General features: G+C 28.5%; 1 protein-coding gene across 11 annotated transcripts in view; it reads right to left on the bottom strand.

Moving 5' to 3' along the window:
* Piezo (piezo type mechanosensitive ion channel component) overlaps positions 1 to 20294 on the bottom strand; it is a 260388-nt gene that overhangs the window by 38648 nt on the left and 201446 nt on the right. For all 11 annotated transcript variants that reach the window (XM_085806866.1, XM_085806871.1, XM_085806868.1 and 8 more), the window contains 10 exons: positions 19467 to 19603; positions 18961 to 19104; positions 14259 to 14433; positions 13784 to 13941; positions 7969 to 8045; positions 6682 to 6747; positions 6101 to 6362; positions 2294 to 2473; positions 1428 to 1541; positions 1250 to 1340 (listed from right to left, as the gene is read on the bottom strand). In XM_085806866.1, the coding sequence (XP_085662992.1) occupies positions 1250 to 1340; positions 1428 to 1541; positions 2294 to 2473; positions 6101 to 6362; positions 6682 to 6747; positions 7969 to 8045; positions 13784 to 13941; positions 14259 to 14433; positions 18961 to 19104; positions 19467 to 19603 (1404 nt within the window). The remainder of the gene's footprint in view (positions 1 to 1249; positions 1341 to 1427; positions 1542 to 2293; positions 2474 to 6100; positions 6363 to 6681; positions 6748 to 7968; positions 8046 to 13783; positions 13942 to 14258; positions 14434 to 18960; positions 19105 to 19466; positions 19604 to 20294) is intronic.

The raw sequence follows: 20294 nt of genomic DNA, 5'->3' as shown, positions 1-20294 counted from the left end.
CTCTGGGAAGAAATTCAGTAAGCAAAACGCCTTTCCTATCCCAGAAGACAGTGCCTATGATTTTTTGTGATGACATTGTCACTTTGAACTTTTGTTTTTTCGGAGAATGAGTGTGTCTCCACTCCATCGATTGTTGTTTCGATTCTGGTGTGAAAAGTTTTCTCCCTCATCACTGTACCGCGTGAGAAATGTCAGGGCACTACCAAGTCGCTTTGTTTTGTGAACATCAGTGAGCATTTTTGGAACACATCGGGAACACAGTTTGCGATAATTCAAGCGGTCAGACACAATTTCGAACAAAACAGTACGTGAAATTTGTGGAAATGCCTCTGAAAGAGTTGTCATTGTGAAGCATCTGTTTTCATGAATTGCTCCATCAACTTTCCTTACCAAATCATCAGTGACAACAGAAGGCCGACCACTCCGAGCCTCGGCATGGACATTTGTTCGACCTGCATTAAACATTCTTACCCACTTTCTCACCATTCCGTCACTTATCGTGTATTCACCGTAAACTTCTGTCATTTGACGATAAATTTTGGTCGGTTTAACATTCCTAGCGTTCAAAAATTTAATCACAGCACGAATCCCACAGTCAGCGGGAGAACTAATTGTCTTAAACATTTTGAATGTGCACAGCAAACTGAAAACACAACATAGAGCAACCAAAATGGCGACAACTGAAAGTCAGTGAACAAGAAAGACTAGTGCACACGCGTGGAACGCCTACCACAGCGCTAGAATGAAACGGTACATAGTTTCCGAATACGCTACGTATATAAACTTATGCAATCTGAAATTAGAGCATACGCTAGATTTGACGCTTTTGCGCATACATTTTCGCTGCAATTTTTTCACGGCCCTCAAAAGAGAATAGTACCGAAATTTAAAATTAAGTATTTCAAGAAGAAATTCAAGGAGCAATTATAAAACTAAAATTTTTCATTTGTGCTTTAACAGTTCCATCTTGAGTAAAGAACATCTGTCATTAAATTTGTCAAGTCAGGAAACTCTTTTCACAAAACTCTATACCTATTTCAAGAAACTTTACATAAAATCAATATTTAAAGAAATATAATCCACAGCTCTGTCTTTTAAACTCACATAGTCAGGAAGAGTACTTGACAGAAATGTAAATAGAATTTTCACGTGAATATATTAAAAAAATTCACAAAGAAATACAGATTTATATATAAGAAAGAAATACACATTTATACACATTACATAATAAATTTTAGAGTTCATTTACCATCATCAGAACATTCATCTGCACTATCAATCAGTTTATCATCACCACTTTGTAGTACATCCTTACTTATTTCTGGTATATTAGTAAGTTTCTAAAACAGAAAGAAAATATTTATTATTAAATTTTACCATTAAAAAGAGATTTGATACCTTTTTTAACATGCAAAATTATTACTAACCTTAACTAGTTCTCCATCTTTTCCATTCATTACTACTTTCTCAGGTGGTGCAGATGGTGTTTCAACTTTTGGTATGATTAAACTTTTTTCTGTATCTTTCCAGAGACCAAGACTCTGTGAATAATAATAAAAAAAACTTGCTAATGAATTAAAATTTTTCTACCTTGAAAAAACACACATACACAGTGATTAAAAAGATTTATTAATTTTCACTATTTTAATATATGCTTTTTTTCTTGTGGACAGGAGCATTAGAAAAATTATTGGAAACATCCAATTTTCAGCATTCTCAGAAACAATTAAATATTGGATGCAAGAGGAGAGAAGATAAAAATTTTAAATTAAAAATATGGTACTCAAATTTTAAGAAAATAACAGACCAATTTTAAAAATCTAAAAAAAGGAAATTATTTAATGCAAAAGAGGTTGAAAATTGAAAGTTCATGAGAGAAATGAATAAGTTTACTATTAAATCTAAACATTGCTTTGTAATTTTCCATCAAACTTTAATTTTTATTCATCACTCTTTTTCATCAACTTTTTTTTTAACATATAAACACTAAAAGGAGACAAAATGGAATAATCTTTTATAATCAAACTCTACAGAACATCTTAATATTTTAGTGTTAGTTCAGAAAAGTAAAGTAGCATTAAAATGAAATAATGTAATAAAAACTAGCATTTTCTTGAATAATGTATTAAACATCATCTTCAAAGATTTTGCATTGATTAAGACATATTGATAAAGGATATTACTTAAATGCAAAGCAGATTAATCACATAAATATTTTAGAAAAGTCCATTATATTTATTTAAAATATGTATTTTAAAGTTCTATACAAAGTTCAAAGGAAAAAAAATCATACCTTAAGCATAAATCTATGGAAAAAGACAACTAAGAGAACAGCTAAATCATATCCAGCATAATTGTCATCTTTTCGTATTCCTAATATTACAGTAGGATAAAATGGGTTATTTGGAGGAGGTTCTGAATTATTCCATGGAAAGAAGTAAAACTGGAACAAATACTTCAAGACAACAATAGCCTAAAAAATATATATACATTTAAAGCAAAGAAACTCATATATACACTTACTTTAACAGAGCCGAGAGAAATCAAATTAGTATAAAATCAAATTTGCTTACAGAATACTAAAAAATCATACTGCAATTTTATTTCAAAATAGACCACATCTAAAATTCCTTCTTCTTTTAGTGAATAAATAAAATACTAAAAAAAGAGGAAAAGAAAAAGCTAGTATTTTAAAATAAAAATAAGTAATTCAAAAGCCCTACTAGTGGGGTCAATACAACATAAGAAATAGAAGCTATTTCCCATATGGCACTGAAATAATGTTATTAATGAAACTTTTAGAATTCATTGCATAAAAAGAGAAAGATGCTGAAATTTCAGAAATATAGACTACAAGAAAATAGATGAAAGTTAATTATTCTGGTAGTTTCTTATTAAAATGACTGGCACACTTAATTTTTAAAAATAGCAAACTTAATCACCTGATACATAATGAGTAAACTTTAAATGTTAAAGGTTTTTATAATGACTGCTTTAACAAGGAAGTACTATTATTCCTTATAATTACATATAAAAAAGGACAAAAAAACTTGAAATTTGATAAAAATAAAAAAAAATAGGAAACTGGATTTTTATAGAAGCATAAATCTTTTGTAAATTAATGAATAACTGACACACTCCTTACCTGAATTAAAAGGAAACATTTTATGGCAAAAATTAAGCTGAAACGATTTTTAAAGCAATGATGCAAAATGAATATATTCAAATTTTGAACATTTTCATACATATTTTTATAGCTCTTTCATTTACTTTGAAAAAAATATGGGTACTTTCCCACATTGTGTATGCAAAATATCATCATGTACAAAAGTTGCTATGGTGAGAACAAAAATTCCCTATAATCCATTAATCAAGAAAAGAGACTGAATAAACAGAACAAATGGGATCTGGACACATCAGTAACATTATGGCACAAACAAATGCCTAGCAGAATACTTGATATTTCTTTTGTTTGAAATTTAAGCATTTTTTCATTATATCATGATATAAATATTTAATATCTTAAACTATGACATTAAGATTTAAATGGGAAAAACTTATTTCATATTTATTGTTTTAAAATACAGTACCCGCAATTTCATTAATGGGAAGGTTAAAATAAATGATTCTCTAAACAAGTTTTTAACATTTACATAGGATCAGACTGATTTTCTTTAATCAGAGCAATTACATGCTAAACATAATGACTTTTTTTTTTTTTTATATAAAATCACCATTTAGGGAAAAAGGTGGCCCTTTATATTATTTTATATCAAGAATAAATCAAGGCTTTTGTTTACTTCTGGTTTCATTTCTTGATGAATAGATAATAAAGTTGCACCTCCATGAAAATATTATAGCAAAAACACGTGATTAATTTATTCATGTACATTATTCAAGTTAACACGCAAAACTTACATTGAATTTTCTTAACAAAAATAAGTGAAATCTGAACTGTTACAGCTGAAAGTTAAGAACATGCATGCATCAGAAGAACAAGTTTGGCTTCTACTAGCCCCCTCCCCCAAAATGATATTTTTCCATTCAATATGACTTGTGAAAACAATCATCAAATACAGTTTTATTTTCATGATGGTATTAGATGGCAATACAGCATATCTGTATGCCACAGTAAAAGAACTGTTTGTAATTCAAAAAGATTCAAACCATCTTGATTGTAATTTCTTACACCCGAAAAGGTTTATTTATCCTTAGAATGAAAAAATGACTTCCATTAAGTGATGGAAAAAAAAAAAAAAAAAAAAACAGCTTGAAATGTCATAATGTGAAAATCCTGCAACAGCTCCTTACGAGATATCAAAAAAAGAAAATATGTGGATGATGCAAGTATAATTGAAATTTTCACAAAAGAAAAAATGTTGTATGTTTTTATTTCCAAAATTATATATATAGTGACCTCTAAAGATAGACAGATAATACGTTTCCTTCTACAGATCACTGCATGGAAGGAAAAATGGAGTGTCTTAAAAGTTAATATAAATTAAGTACCCATAACACTGAGAATCTCTTACAAATGGCACTATAATACCGTATATTTCCCCTATATAGTCAAATGGTGCATAAGTTGAGAGGGCATCTTTTCTTAAAAAAATTGCACAAAATCAAAACCTGTACATAAGCTGTACATAAGCCAAGTAGCTAAAATAGGTGAAAAATATTTCAAATAAGTCATGGTAAAGTAAAATGTCAGAAGCCAAAAACCATAGCTTCATTTCTGGTAACACCTATCCGAAGCTAGCACATTTTTTCCCATTCATTTATTGTCTTGTATATGATGAATATGTATGGATGAATAGGGCTTCTTGGATTATCTGTAAAAAACATACAGCCGAAGTAAAGATGCTTTATTTAACAAACCCAGCATGCTGGTTTGGGACCCATACTAGGGTCATCTCACAGATAAAATGAAAGAGAAATACTATAAAATGAAAACATAAATGGCTGGAATACCAAAAGGACTGATATCTGTGACAAAAAGCTAATGGATGTTTGCTTAAAAAAGCCATTTAAGGACAGGCTTAGATCTAGTAAATGGATAGAGTGGATGGCAACAAAGAAAACATTCTATTTGAAGTGATAGTTTGAGCTTTAAAGTTCTGCATCAATAACTGTATGGATGGCAGCAAAGATAGTTCTGTGTACAGTTCTAGTATGGAGAGTATTGACAGCGATGATGCACATCTGGATATTGTAATAAGTGGAAGCAAATTTTATGAATTACACAGAAACTCAGACCCTGACCACAATTTAAAGGATTTACATTTTTTTTTTTTTTTTTTTTCTTTTGACATAAAGTTTTCATTCAAAATGCCCAATAAGTAAATTGAAAGATTTAAAAAAAAATATCCATTAAATTTATGAAATGATGGCTTTCTACATGAAATGATGTCCTCATGAAATAAATTTTTTTTCTTACTTGATGATTTACTTTTGATTTTTGAAAAGATAACATATTTACATAGATCACGCACCATGTGTTTTGAATTTGCACACTCGTTATCAAATTAACACCTGAGATTAAAGTGGACATGAAACAACACATTTCCATGCATACTAACATAGCTTGTTGAAAGTATTTAAAAATTTTTTACTTCTTTAGAAAGCTTCTATTTTTTGTATTCAATAATTAAAATTTCTTTAAATGCATTACATATTACCTTAATCTTTGATTTTAACATATTAACATTTAAAAATAGAGAGAAATCTGATTTTAGTTCATGATTTGGGAAAAAAATTGGTTAAAATCATAATTTAAGTCACTGGTTTTAATCATCTAATTAAAACTGTTGATATCCTGTCTTTGATCACCACAGAGCAGGATCTTTGGACTAACTCCCCAATTCTGAACAGTTTCACATTTAGCCTAATCATCACTTTGTTCTAATATTCTGTGATATTTTAATAAAGTAATTAACATGTATCAGAAATTTTTAATAGCTATAAATAATTAATATAAATGTTATAACAATAAATAATAGTTACATTTACATATAAAAACACTTAAAGGATTAAAATCATGAAATTTGTTTATATAAATTGCTACAAAGCAATTATATATATTTTAATTTCACTAATGTACCTCAGTATAGGTAATGATAGTGATCCAGAATGCTTTAGTAGGTCTTGGAACCGACAAAGTACCCCACAAAAATGCAAAAAGAGGTAAAGGCAGGGAAAGGATGCTAGCAGATTTCATTTGATTCACTATGATCACCATGTAACATAGGAGTTCGGATCGAGATATTGCAGCATAATACAATGCAACAAGAAAGCGAACAAATGCCGAATGTTGCTTTTTTGATCCTTTTTCCAAGGCATCCTGAGATGATATCAGTTCACAACTGAAATGCATAAAAAAGAAAGAAATTGGCTTCAAGAATAGTTATTTGAACAAAATTGATAAATTTACACCAAATTAATCAATATTCATGAAATGCATAATTTAATAAAACAGGCAGCAGAGAATTAATTATTTGATATGCAGAGTATTAAAAGTAAAATTTCTGGTTTGATATTATGAACTATAAAATATAAATATGTATATCAATAAATAATATATCACATTCAAATGAACTAGTTTTACTACAATCATTACCGAAATAGATAAAATCTTTTAAATACCATTCCAAAATTAGTTTCATTCCATATTATTTCACATACCTTTCTAAGAAATCTAGATTAGTTTTCTTCATAACAACTGCAACTTGTTTCAAATCTTTAGAAGATCTGTAAAACAGGAAAAGTTATTAAATATGAAAATAAAGAAAAGTAATGAAAAACTCATTCAATAAGCTCAATCATCTGAAAGAAAAATGTACTTAAAATATGAAGAAATGTCTATTCTTTTTTTAGAAGTTTGATAGAATATGTTCAGGAGGGAAAATATTGCCAGTAAACATTCTTTTCACTACTTTCAATACCTTTCTCAATTATTTTCAATACTTGAAAAGATGCTCTTCCCTCATCCATGGTTTAAATAACATAGGCACAAAACTTCCAAAGAGTTTCAACTCAAATACTTATGCTACTTTTATGTGTTTAAAATCCTGAATAAAAGTTTTTAATTCTGAAAATTTTATAAAAGACATATATTTGACAGGATCAGCTTTACACTCATTCCTTTCTTCTAAAATCATTAACTTTCCAAAAGACTTAAATAACTTTTGGAATTAAAAGAGCCACTCAAATACTGACCCAATAAAATTTTTAATTTTTTTTTATTTACTCTTATTAAACATTAAGCACTTCTCCACTCTGGATTAGGAAAGTTATTGGGAACAACTAAAAATAATAAACATACTTGAAGTCATTGGAGTTAACTTATCTATAGTTTGATCTGCCAAAGATAACATCAAATACTGAATGTTTCTCATATGTGTTAGGAAGCTAGAGAAAGAGTGATACTTATTTATTGAATTTTGGCATATAATAAAACTCTTCCATTACTTTGAAACAGACTTCAAAATTTACCAAACTTAAAAAAAAGAAAGAGAGTGGGAAAAAAAAAAAAAAAAGAGAATAATGTATTTCAACATAGAATAAAAACTGTTACTTTTTTATATATTCAAAACTAAATTTATAAACATATGAATATAATATTACTTTTATTTTAGTACTGTCCCAATGTCCATTTTTCTTTTTTATAACACTAAATATCTTATATCCAAGTTTCTTATAAAAAAAAATTGGCAGCAGTTCTGTAGGAATCGATGGTATTCAGAATTTCCAATGGAAAAACTCACGTAAAAAGAAATATTTAAAGACAATTTTCTTCTACTGTGACTGCATTTGACTTTATGTACTTTCAATAAAATAAATTACAAATATTTTCTATAATCGCCAATAATTCATTTTTTCTGAAAAAAATTATCACAATTTTTATTGATATTTAAAATTTAAATATAAAAATATGTTGATAAATATCCATGCAATAATTTAGATTATTACCCAGGAAGAGTTTCAACTTCTCTGCTTTTCATTTCAGATTCTGCTTCATCCATATCAAATGATCCATTATGAATAAACTGAAAAATATAAAAACCATAGACTATTAACAACACTAAGTCCTTTTTCATTTCTAGATTTAAAAAAATGCAGATATAAAATAATATTAGCAAAATATAAGATATGCTGTAAATTTACACCACAGAATATGTGTATGATAAAAAAATATATATACAGCCTAAATCAAACAGATACATATACAAGCTTTCTTCATTAAATATACAATCTGTTGAAGCCACAAGAAGGAAGTAATGCATCTTCTACTTTTTGTTTTTAGGAGAAAACAATAATTATAACTTAGCATGTCAAATAAAAAAAAGTTATAATCCATTACATGCAAATAAAAGAAAATAGATTATTTCTTAGAAAATTTCCAGAGAGAAACTTAAATTATATCCTGACCAACTTGCTGAAAGACAGAAATTTGGACAAAATGGCAACAGAATAGTTTATCTAGAACATATGAATTGTAGCCTATGCTGATCTCTAGTTCTTTATTATAAAAATTACATTTATGAAATAATTATTTCAATGTCTACAAAATAGCCATATGTTTTCACACATGTATTATTTTTAAAGTGCAAAATTTCTGTACTTTATACTCTTTTCTTCATTAAATTTTCCATTTTTTAAGAACAGAAAAGCTGCATAGGTAATATTTTAAAGAAGCTATCCATGTTCATCATCAATGTAAACACACTTCCAGGGTGCATTGAATGTAAATGAACTAGTTACAAGTTCATCTAAGTCGGACTACCTTATCTGAAATGTTGTGGACAAATAAATTCTCAACAACATTTTACACAATTTTAATATTAATTAACCATATAACTTTAAATTAATATTTAAGAACAGAGTAAAATGCATTGATAAGCAGAGATTTACTTAAAAACAAAAATTTGAAAAGATTCACAATCTGTCTTTACTGTTGAAAAACAGTACTCACACAGGTACAGATAAGATCACTTCAGTAATAAAATCAATTCGCTCTTCCAATCAAAATATGTCACAAATATATGGCATATTTGTTAAATAGTTAACTTTAAAATAAGAAAAAATCACAATTAAATTGGTCATGCAGAAGTTTTCTGAAAACCAAAATTTTGTTTGTTTTCATTCAATACTGAAGATGGATTAAAGTAATTACGTAAATTATTAGAATTCTATTGCATATAAATATCTAAAGGTGCTGAACATGCAATAAGTGCTTTCATGCATGAGTTACTTATTGCATGTTCTTGTATTTGTTATTTTACTATGCTTTCTCACTGGTTAAGCAACATAATATATTCTCTATTGTACTACAGAAGATGTTTTTTATTTAAAATTTTACTATCATTAAGAAGAATGTTTATATAGTGAAACATAGCGAAAACATAGATCCAAAAGTTTCCAGCCTGGTATGACATCTAAAAGAAACTGAGAAAGCTGTATGATGATCTCACTGCTTATTGATCAGAAAATCTCATCATAAAACTAGTATGAAGCACATGTATAATTCTGACACTTAATTTACCTTTGCTGATGAACAGGAAAACTGCCCTTCATAACAGAGTCCACTTCATGCCATTTTTTCATTAAGTTTTTTTTTTTTTTTTTTTTTTTTTTGTTACATATTTTACTGGAGTTTTTGCCATGACACTTCCATTTTTAAACTCTTGCAGAAACAGTTCGCTGCAAACTTTTTGCTGAATTGTGTTTTACATAACACTCAAAAATGAATATGCATTGCTTTATCATTGGTACCATTTTTGTGTTGCACTTAGCTGATCACTAAACAATGTCTGTTCCAATTTATAATGATTTCTCTGCCATTTGTTTCTCTGAGTATGCTTTCACGAAATTCTGAAACACTTTTCCAGGCCAGTTTTATTTTGGCCACCCTATACCTTGATACACTTTTTAAAGTGTTTAATGAGGGCAATTGTATGCCTTAGAAAAGTACTTCAGGTTTGTCCTCAAAATATTCCATAACTGCTCTTTAGCTCTTTATATGCCATCATCATCATCATCATTAAATATCTTTCTACGAAGGTCAGATTTCATTCGGTAGAACAGATAACAATCACCTTGAGCTAAATATTAGCTGTAATATAGACAGATGTCTAAGCGCTTTACATTCACAATACTCTTTTTGGACTGCACTGGCATGCATTTTGAATAGTTGAAAGAAGTCAGGGTACCGGTCAGGCAAAGACTTGGTTCATGTGAAAATGTTTATGCAGAATGATCAGAACTATTGTTTCACACAGAAAAAAAACTTGCTGCTATTTCTATGATTTTTTATCTCTTGTCACTCAATATTTCATCTTGGACACTAGCAATATTTTCTAAGGTTATTGTTCCCAATGAGATTCATCATCTATGAATTCTCCACACCTGCAAAATTTTCTACTCATTCTTTTACTGTAGAATAGGAAAGGGTTGATTGTGTACACATATGCCCATGCAATGCTTTATATCTTTGGGACAAAAACTCTAAATTTCATCATATTACTATATGCAGACACTTCAGAACAACATAGCATATCATATCATTCAGTACGTGGTCATTCATATGTACGAGAATCATATCATTCATTCATACATACAAGAATACATATAATTTCTCTAATAAATCTTTTATTTATTCCTGTAGTATAACAATTACATGTTTTTATAAGAAACATTTATTCACAATTTTTTTTTAAACAAGCAAGGCGAAAAAGGCGAGGCCCCTATAGGAAGATCGGGACTGGAGCTGTGGTTTTAGGAACTCTGATTTGTATTCAGTTTGCATCTTCTTTAAATAGCAGACATATGTTTTTTGCACCAGGTAAGATAGTTAAATTAAAAGTGCGATGTCTAAGATAAAGAAATTTTTAATGGAAGAATATATTCAAACTGTAAAGCCCATGAGTGACTATTTGACAACGAAAAAAGTGAGAATAGAGATTTTGATACTGAAATTTTCTCAGAGACTGAATTAGAAGTTTGTTTTGCTTTTACCTCACAACACAGCAGAACAGTGGTACTCCGTCATGAGCTCGATCTGTTGAATAATTGAAGCCTTGTATATTTACGAGAATTGCAGAAGTAAACTTAATTCCCAAACCAGAAATTATGTGAATGAAATTGATTTTTTCCCTATTTTTTGCGATAATCTAATGAATATAGTAGTTGAAAAAACTAATAATTTCTATGAACAAAAAATGAGTGAAAATCCATCTTCATCCAAAATCCAAAGACTCCTCTAAATGTGGGGGTTCCTAGGATTAATTATTCTGCTGGGATGCAAATAAAAAGTTTGACCTGAAAATGTGTTTCATAACTAATGAAATGATAGTGACTAGATTATCACACACTGCCTCCTTTCTGAATCATTTATGCTATTTGATCACATATTTTATTAATTTAGATATAGATTTAAGTAAGTTTTTTTCAATATTTCATTAAGATGAGTCAAATATTTTATTTTGTAACCTCATGGCTCAATAAGCACCACCTAGCAGCCGCCAAAAGAAACACCGGCCAAAAACGATAATAGCCTTCAGTCGGTGCACTGGAGTCAAGAACTAAGCATGCTGTCCCCCGAGATTTACTTTGTAACTTAAATGTGTAATTATAATGCCCTTAATTGTAATGTTTTATCTTAATTGTGTTTTGTTAATTAAAATTAATTAAAAGGCCCAAATGAGTCTTTTGTTTATGGTAGTTTTGGCTATAATTTTGCATTTAGATTTTAATTAAATTTTTTTCAGAATCTCGATATTCTGTATTTATGATTATATTACTGTTAGATACCATTGCAGAATTAATCAAAATAATTGATTAAAAAATTTATTTAATGAATTTATTTAATGTTAGGCTTAACGATGTGAAATATCCCATCTCGCGAGATCGTACTACTGCAACAACCCACCGTCTCCGAGGTGAGTTGTACTAAGCATGCTGTTATGAAAGAAGATTAACTGCTGAAGCATATATGATACACCCACTGTAAAAGGCTAACAGGAAAAAGTTCTGATTCTTCATATTTATACAAAATCCAAAACCAGAAAAATGAAATATGAGAGATATGTAAGAGATTTTGAGAAACAGAAATTATAAAAACATTCTAATAGTAATGTATTTTTTACAATACACCAATAGCCAATATACCAACCCAATACACCAATAACAATGTAAAAGAAATCATTATGTGTGGGCTTTCACACATATTCCAAAAAACTGGGAAGTAATTATAAAAAGAGGAGTTGTCTTCAGAAGAAGGAACTTAAAAGTTTCTTTGCTTCCATTTCCTGTTGAAGCAGCTTGTTAGATTAGTACCTTATTTTAAATACAATCTACTACCCTTAAGAGAAAAAATTTTATATTGTTCTTTAGGAGAAATAAATTCTTTTAGACTTTTTAATGCAAAAATCAAATGATAATAATCACAATACACAAAAACATTTATGTGATTAAGGAATACTAATGTAAAATGCAAATTCATTAGAAAAAAGCAGATTTCAGAATTTCTTGCAATTTTAAACATTTTGAATTAAAGAAGTACAATTTTGTGAATAACTTATTTTTTCAAGCTTTGCAATGTTCACCGAGATTCAACACAAACAAATTATAAACATAAAACTTTTTTTCAATAATTTCTGTAGATTATATAGTGATGTTTTGATTTAACTTCCCACATCATCAGTATCTTCTTAGCAGCATAACCTTTTGACAAAAGCATTTCCACACAAATCCGAGGAACTAGAATTACAATCTTAGCATTTGAAATAAGTTAATGAATATTATTCTGATTCAGAGAGACCTGATTTCAAAATAATGAATTGACTAAAATAAATATATTACTAGAGTGACTGCTCTTAATTAATATTGGAAGAAAAATGGAACAAAGAATGCTATTTACTTTTTTAAAAAAAGGAAAAAGAAAAGGGAAAGAAAAATGAAAGCTTTCAGATATTATATTACACCCAAAGGGGCTTTTTTTAATGTTTTGTGTTTTACCTTTATTTATTAAATATCATGTTCTTCACACTTTAACCATAAAATTCAATTCAATAGCAATATTGCAAAAGAATTTAAAAAGAGTGTATCTTATAATTTCTGATACACAGTCTTACACACTGTAGATAAAAACTTTTCCCCCCCATACAGTAGTAGCATTGCTCGCTTTGAAATTGAGTTCCTTAATCAAAAATTTTTATGAGTTTTTGATTAAGAAACATGATTAAAGAAACTTGAAAAGCATTTGTATGCTTTACAAAATATGATTTAAGATATAAACAAAACAAAAAATTACAAATTATGATTTGAGAATTTAAAAATATTTTAAGAAACTTGAAGAGCATTTATATGCATTACAAAATATGAAATAGATAAAACAAATTCCAAATTCGGGCTTCCAGATGCCCATATTCGAGTGGAGACGTACGTTATTCAAAATTTGATGGCTGTAGGTATCGTTGTTTTATTACAATGAGAGAAACATACATACATTTATGCATATTCTTCATTATTTAATTTCTTTAAATATAAAACAGGGTGACAATATTTGGTGGCAACAATTTGAAAAGTGATTCAGACTTTCAAAGTTTTCGACACAAAATGCCAAAATGAAATTAATAGCCCTTCTGAGCTAAAGCCCTTTGGACTAAAATTACATTTTTCATAAAATGCATAAAAAAGCAATAAAACAATAAAATCTTCTTGTTTGTTTATTACAAATTTTTGTAATAATATTTTGTAATCAGAATACTTCTAAATATTTTCTTACCCGTTCTTTCAATAATTTTTTCTCTTTAGACAGCTGTCTGGCAACAAAACGATAATCTTTTGAAACTGCATTCAGCTTTGCAGTCGTACTGATAAGAACACTATTCATAAATTCACAGAAGAAAGCATACCATCTTTTTATTTTTTCAACAAATGTCTCTGAAATTGGAAAAAAAAAAAAATTCCCATTACCTTACCTAATTTTTTAGCTATATTTTGCCAATCTAACTTTTAAACAAAAATTTAAATGAAACATTTCTGCATCCATTAATCATTTAATTCAGGTGCAGAATTAAGCATAACATACTAGGTTGGTGAGAATTTCAAAATCTTTAATTTGTCTGTGAAAAAGTACAGATGAACATCAAGCTGCACGTTATACCAAAACTTTATCAATATTTTTTACAAACTGAATATAAAAGTGTTTCAAAAGTCAAATTTAAGCTTGAAATGCAGAATTAATATAATAAGCAAACCTTCTTTGATATCATCCTCTTCTAATAGCTTAACATCTTGTGGGCTTACAGGAGCAATTGTATCTTCTTTGGGAGAAGACGCTGATGTTGAGGAGGCTGAACTAGGCAGAGAGAGACTCATAGTAGGACCACTACTTGTAATAGTTAGAGGGTCTGGAGACTTGTGAGAAGTTTTCTAGAAATAAATAGTCATAATTAATGACCTACAGATTCCAGAATAAATTACAAAGAGGCATTTAAGCAATTACAAAGTCACACATAATTATAATAGAACTTTAAGTAGAACGTAAAACATTTACGAAATAAAATGTTTGAAACAACACAAACAAAATGCTTTAAACAAATTAAAATATTTGTAAAAGCAAATGTTTTAATGATGCATTTTTCAGTATATATAACCATTCTATTAAGTCATCTGTAAAGTTCTGCAGATTTTTGATAATAATTAGAAATGAAGCATTGCAAAAACATAAGAAAATTTCATTTAATTACATACTGAAGTATTGTTTGACAGTCTAAAAAAATAGGCTATTCAGATAATTCTGAAGTGATCTCATGTGATGAAAATCTCAGAGTGTAAGGGCCCGGTGAATATTGGGGAGAGGTGACACAAAGCATCCCTGCCATTCTTAATAACTCTTTGTCTGCCATTCATAAAATTTAGTGTCAAGAAATGTTATAAAAGAAAGCAAAACCTAAATGACTGGTCAGTTCTGGGTGTTTTGCTTCAATTTCATTTTTTAAAACTGCCTTTTAGGGAACAGCATTTTTTCTAATGACAACAATTCATAGTATGGAATTGCTTTGTAGTCCAACTATACACAAAGCATTACGTTTTTGAGATACAAACTCTCTCAACACTAAAAAAGGTTCATTTGACCTACTCTATGATTTTTTGCAAGTAGCATTATTATACAGTATCCACTTCTCGTCTCCAGTACTGACAGCCATTTCATAAAAAGTCATTTCATGTTAAGACTCAAGCAAGCATATTCTGTTCTGTTAAAGTGTTGGATATCCATATATCATAGCAGCTTACAAACTCAATTTTTGTTAAATGATCAGGCATTGTATTTTTTTGGAATATTTATACTATTTGATAATTTCTGAACTATATAATGTAGATTCTCAGTGATAGTTTCTTTTAATAGGTCATTGTTTATAAAGGGATAATTATTCTTGGGTCTGGAGCTTCCATACTTTAACTTCTCAAACACCTTTGAACTGTGTTGTAAGAAACAGCACTTTTTCAATATGGAACACAAATTTTACAAACAGTCTGAATGGCGTTTTTCCATTCTTCTAAAACAAAAGAGCATAATATGAGGAAAATGATCTTTGGGGTTCTCCATTCTTAACACTGCAATGAAACAAAAATTATGTGACAATACATGGTAGAACTGCTTTGATCAAGATCACTTCTTAACAGCAATAAAAAATAATTAGAAGAAAATGCACTTCAATTTGAAAAACTGCAGACTTTTCCAGATGACCAAATACTTTGTCAATCCCTCCATTCATTTGGGTCAATATTTAAATACCCTGGTAATATTTAAAAATTAAGGAAAAAATAATATTGGAAAAATGATGATGGGCACTAATTGCTGTTAAAACAATGTATATTTTGAGAGAATTTAAAAAATTTGCTAAAAATGTACTTCTTCATTTGATTTTTCAGAATAGCTGGATGGTGAAATTAATTCATGTAATTTTTTATGTGACAAGTTGAAATTTAAAATTTGTAGTCATAAAATTTATTATTGCAAATTAAAATTATTAAATAATAAAGACTATTGTTAATGAAGAGATGTACTATACTGGTAATTTTGTGTGCTGTGCTGACAGTTTAAAATTCTCTCCTTTGTTAATCATTAAATGAAAAATGCTGCCTAAATGTACAATTCCATATGGAACTTATATGATGTTCATCCCAAAGGATGGATAGATGAAGAGGGTATGAAGCTGTAATTTTATAGAAAGTAAGATATAGGCCATCAATTTTATATATGGATGGGTGAAAAAAAAATCTTCGCCTAAAGTTGAAAGTGAGACTATCAAGTCTTTTTAAAAAGTGTGAAACTACCATTGCAACAGATGAAAATTAAAATGGGATTGTGTATAAGGAAAGTGAGAAATTCATTGGCAGTGACAGCCAAAGTGAAACTAACTGGGTAAATGACTTAGGAATAATGAATTTCTAGGATTCTACAATGAACAAACGTTAGTATATTTACTAAGTTTTTTTAATGTAACTGTTCTGTTTTCATTGTATAACATGTTATTATTAAAATAGTTATGTTGATCCTCATCTGTTCTGATCCAAATATTTTTTATAAATTCTAATCTGATAAATCAAAATACATATTATAGTATGAGAAATATGGTGTACAATATATGAAATGATATAAATTTGAATTAAATATGATTTAGATCTTACTCTAATAAGATAAAAAGTGCATAAATTAAACATTTTGATGTAACAATCAACCTTCAAATCTGAGAAGGACATGGAAAAAAATAAAGAATGATAAAAGTTTCTGAAATTAAACTCTGGCATTACTTTTACATTTGTATTTACAGTTGCTCAAAAGTTTACCCAATAAACTATGGTAAAATATTTTATGAGTGGCTGCATAATAACAAAAGGAATTTATATGCAGCTTTAAAAAATGGTTTACATTTATGTTACATTTTGTAGCACTGAAAATATCACACAAGCCAACCCTTCGAATGAGATGATAGCTCACAAGTTGTTAAGTGATAAATATAACTAAACACTAGTAGTTTTACTCAGACATCTATTCTTGTGCAGGCTAACTAACTACATGGGATTTTAAGTTTTCCTCACATATAACATAAATATAAACCAAAACCTTTTAAAATTCTTCATTAAAAGTCCTACTCTTCTTAGACAGATAGCTTTGATATTCTTTGCCATAATTAAGTAAGCCAATAAAATACACTAGGAAACTGAAACAAACAATCTACATTCTACTATTTTAACCACAGTAGAATACAACCATGTTCAAAATTGAAAAGCATAAAAGTTTATATTTGAATTTAAAGTGATACATAACATTCATATTTTATACGAAGTCATAATTATAGCAAGAATATAACAAAAGGTGAAGTAAAGTGTTGTGAAAAATGCAGATGAATAATAAAGCATACATATATGTAACAACTTGAAATAGTAGTTGATTGTGTAGATGTTGACCCATACTCAAAAATACCTGAAGTCATTAAGATGCAATAAAATCAGCTTGCAGATTTAAATATTCATTTCTATTTTAATTGATATTTGTGACTACGAAAAACTTGGCACACTTGTTGTGCCTGTTCCAGAAAATAAAATTTACATTTTTGATATTGCTTTAGTAAGTGAGCAGACAGTAGCGGTCTACATAGGATGAAAAGCAGAAGCAAAGTGCAATCTGTTCAGGATGAAATCTTAATTCAGAGTGGGTTAGTTACAATTTCAATAACATTTTGATGGGTTGTTTATTAAAGATCTAAAATTATTATTGGCTGCTTTTGTTTAGTCATTAGCATTATGTAAAACTCATATGATATGGATTAATCTGACAGTCCAGAAAAATCTGTTATAAGCAATTACTACTTTAAGAACAGAAAGGAAAACAGCCAAATTAAAATTAAGACTTAACAGACTATCGTAAATTTAAATTAGATTTTTTAGTTACATATTTTTATTTTATGTGTACTATTTATATGCCACTGCTTAATTTGATCACAGTTAATGTTTTCACTCAGATATTGTTATCAATTCGACAAAGGCCCACTTGTCCGTGCATGATAACATGGAATATACATTGCTTTTTGTAACCGACAATTCAGATAATTATGATCAAACTAATGTAGAATAAATTTTTTAAAGTCACCAAATAAAAGATAAATTTATCAAATAAAATCAAAATATAATATCAGATTTGCCAAATGACAGAAAAATGTCCTTAAGCAAAGGGTTTAATTGCCAAACAGCTTGGCTTTAATTTCAGTCAACCTATAAATTTACTTTTATTTTTAAATGTTGTTCTTTACTTCTAAAATAAAGCAGCACCCTTAGTTTGATTTAAATTTTGAATAACTCTATTGATTCTGAAGGTGATCAGACACAAGTCTTTCTTCTTCAGGAGTGAAAAAATTCTGCAAAAACTTTTTTTCCCTGGGGAAAAAAAAATTCATGGAGACATCAAAGACAAACTAAGGTTGCTTTTTTGCTTAGTTTAAAATTTTACACTGGCATGTTTTCTTCCAATGAGGGATGCCTTCTTAATATTAAAATTAGCGATTCAGCATCAGTCAAGTAATTTCTAGAAATGTTATGAAGAGTTCATAAATGATCTTTTGCATTAAAGACATTATAATTAGTTTATAAACAAACTTTCGCATTTTCCTTTAAAAAAAAAAAAAAAAAAAAAAAAAAAAAAACCACTTGTGAAAATACCTACTCATGCGTTTCCTGATATTTTTATTTTAAATTAGTTAAGTTCCATTGTTATTTCAAAGCATATTTTTTCTCATCATTTAATGTGCCATCATTTGGTTAATATTATCAAAATAGCCATGGACAAATGAGATCACATTAAGTGATGTCTACTTTATATACATTAAAATATGGATATAATTTCTATTTGACTCGTACAATATCATAAACTTAAGAGTTTTATATTACGAAGCAAACCTGCGAAGATGAAGCTACACCGTCTCGATCAGCACTGACAATGGCAGATTGTTGACTTGAATCTTCAATATCATCCACTTCTCCAGATTCTTTTCTAGGCTCATCCACTAATTTAAGGTTTCCTCTAATAGTTTTGCTTAACAGCTTTAAAAAACAAACAAAATAAACAGTTTTACACATCAGAATAGAAATCATTAAATGAAAGAAAAATATAAAAGCTTTATTAAAATTTCCACACATAATATTACTGAAAACAATCACCAAATACAACAACTCATAAATTATTAAAAAAATGTTATATAATAAAAGATAAGATAAAATTATCAAAATTTACAGAGTGTGTTTAAAAACTCACTCATTGGAAGTAGATGGAGTAAAAAGAAAAAAGTATATAAGGATAAAAGTTTAAATCAAGTGTTTTAGTACATAAATTATGCAATGAAATATGAACTCTTGTTTTATAACAGTAACTTGTAATAATAAAATAAAAATTACAATTTACTTACAGCATTGAGACCTTTTTCCTTAACTTCTGCAGAATCTTCATCATCCTCATCTCCACGTTTATGTCTTGCTGATAACTCTAGATCTATATCATCATCTGAGAAGTCATCGAACATGTAATAGTCCCCAGATCGAATAGCTGAAGGCAGGCAAAGTTTCAATTAGTTTCAAACACTTCAAATTTAGAATTCATATGCTTCAAAAAAATTCAGTTAGAAAATAAAAGAAATTTAAAACTCATGCTATTTAACATTTCAGTTATTCTTAAAGAGAAAATATATTAAAATTATTGAAAGTGTGAAATTCCATAAAATAAATAAAAAAAGTACAGAGGATGCATTTTTATCATAAGATTAGACTCCGAACTGCAATGAAATTCCTAATGAAATATGACACAGAAGAAATATTTTCCTTTAAAGCAAACAGTTCAAGAAAAAGGAAACACACTGTTCTTAGGTCCCTATAGGAGGACATGTATATATTTTTCCCTCTTTATAGATGTATTAGTTACTTCAAGTTGTAACTAATTTCGAAATTAAAGATGATATGTACAATTACTTGGAACACGCTTAATCATAACTACATAAAAATTTTTAAATATAATTAGTTACTGACAATTATTTTTATGATTCTTCATAAAGCATACATCAAATATTGATATGCTTTATATTTCCTTCTTTATTACGTATGAACAGATCTGAAATACACTAAGTGCTCTTTTATAGTTTGTATAAGGAAAAAGTAATCAATATAACTATTATAACCCTTATTTGTAGATGCCTGATCATATGTAAATTTGTCACGACACAGTGCTCAAATATTTAAAAAAA

This window comes from Stegodyphus dumicola, chromosome 12 (assembly GCF_044657685.1).
Source record: "Stegodyphus dumicola isolate Sdum_Otavi_A_Nest chromosome 12, ASM4465768v1".
NCBI classification, from domain to species: domain Eukaryota; kingdom Metazoa; phylum Arthropoda; class Arachnida; order Araneae; family Eresidae; genus Stegodyphus; species Stegodyphus dumicola.
This window is presented reverse-complemented; position numbering and strand designations above follow the sequence as displayed.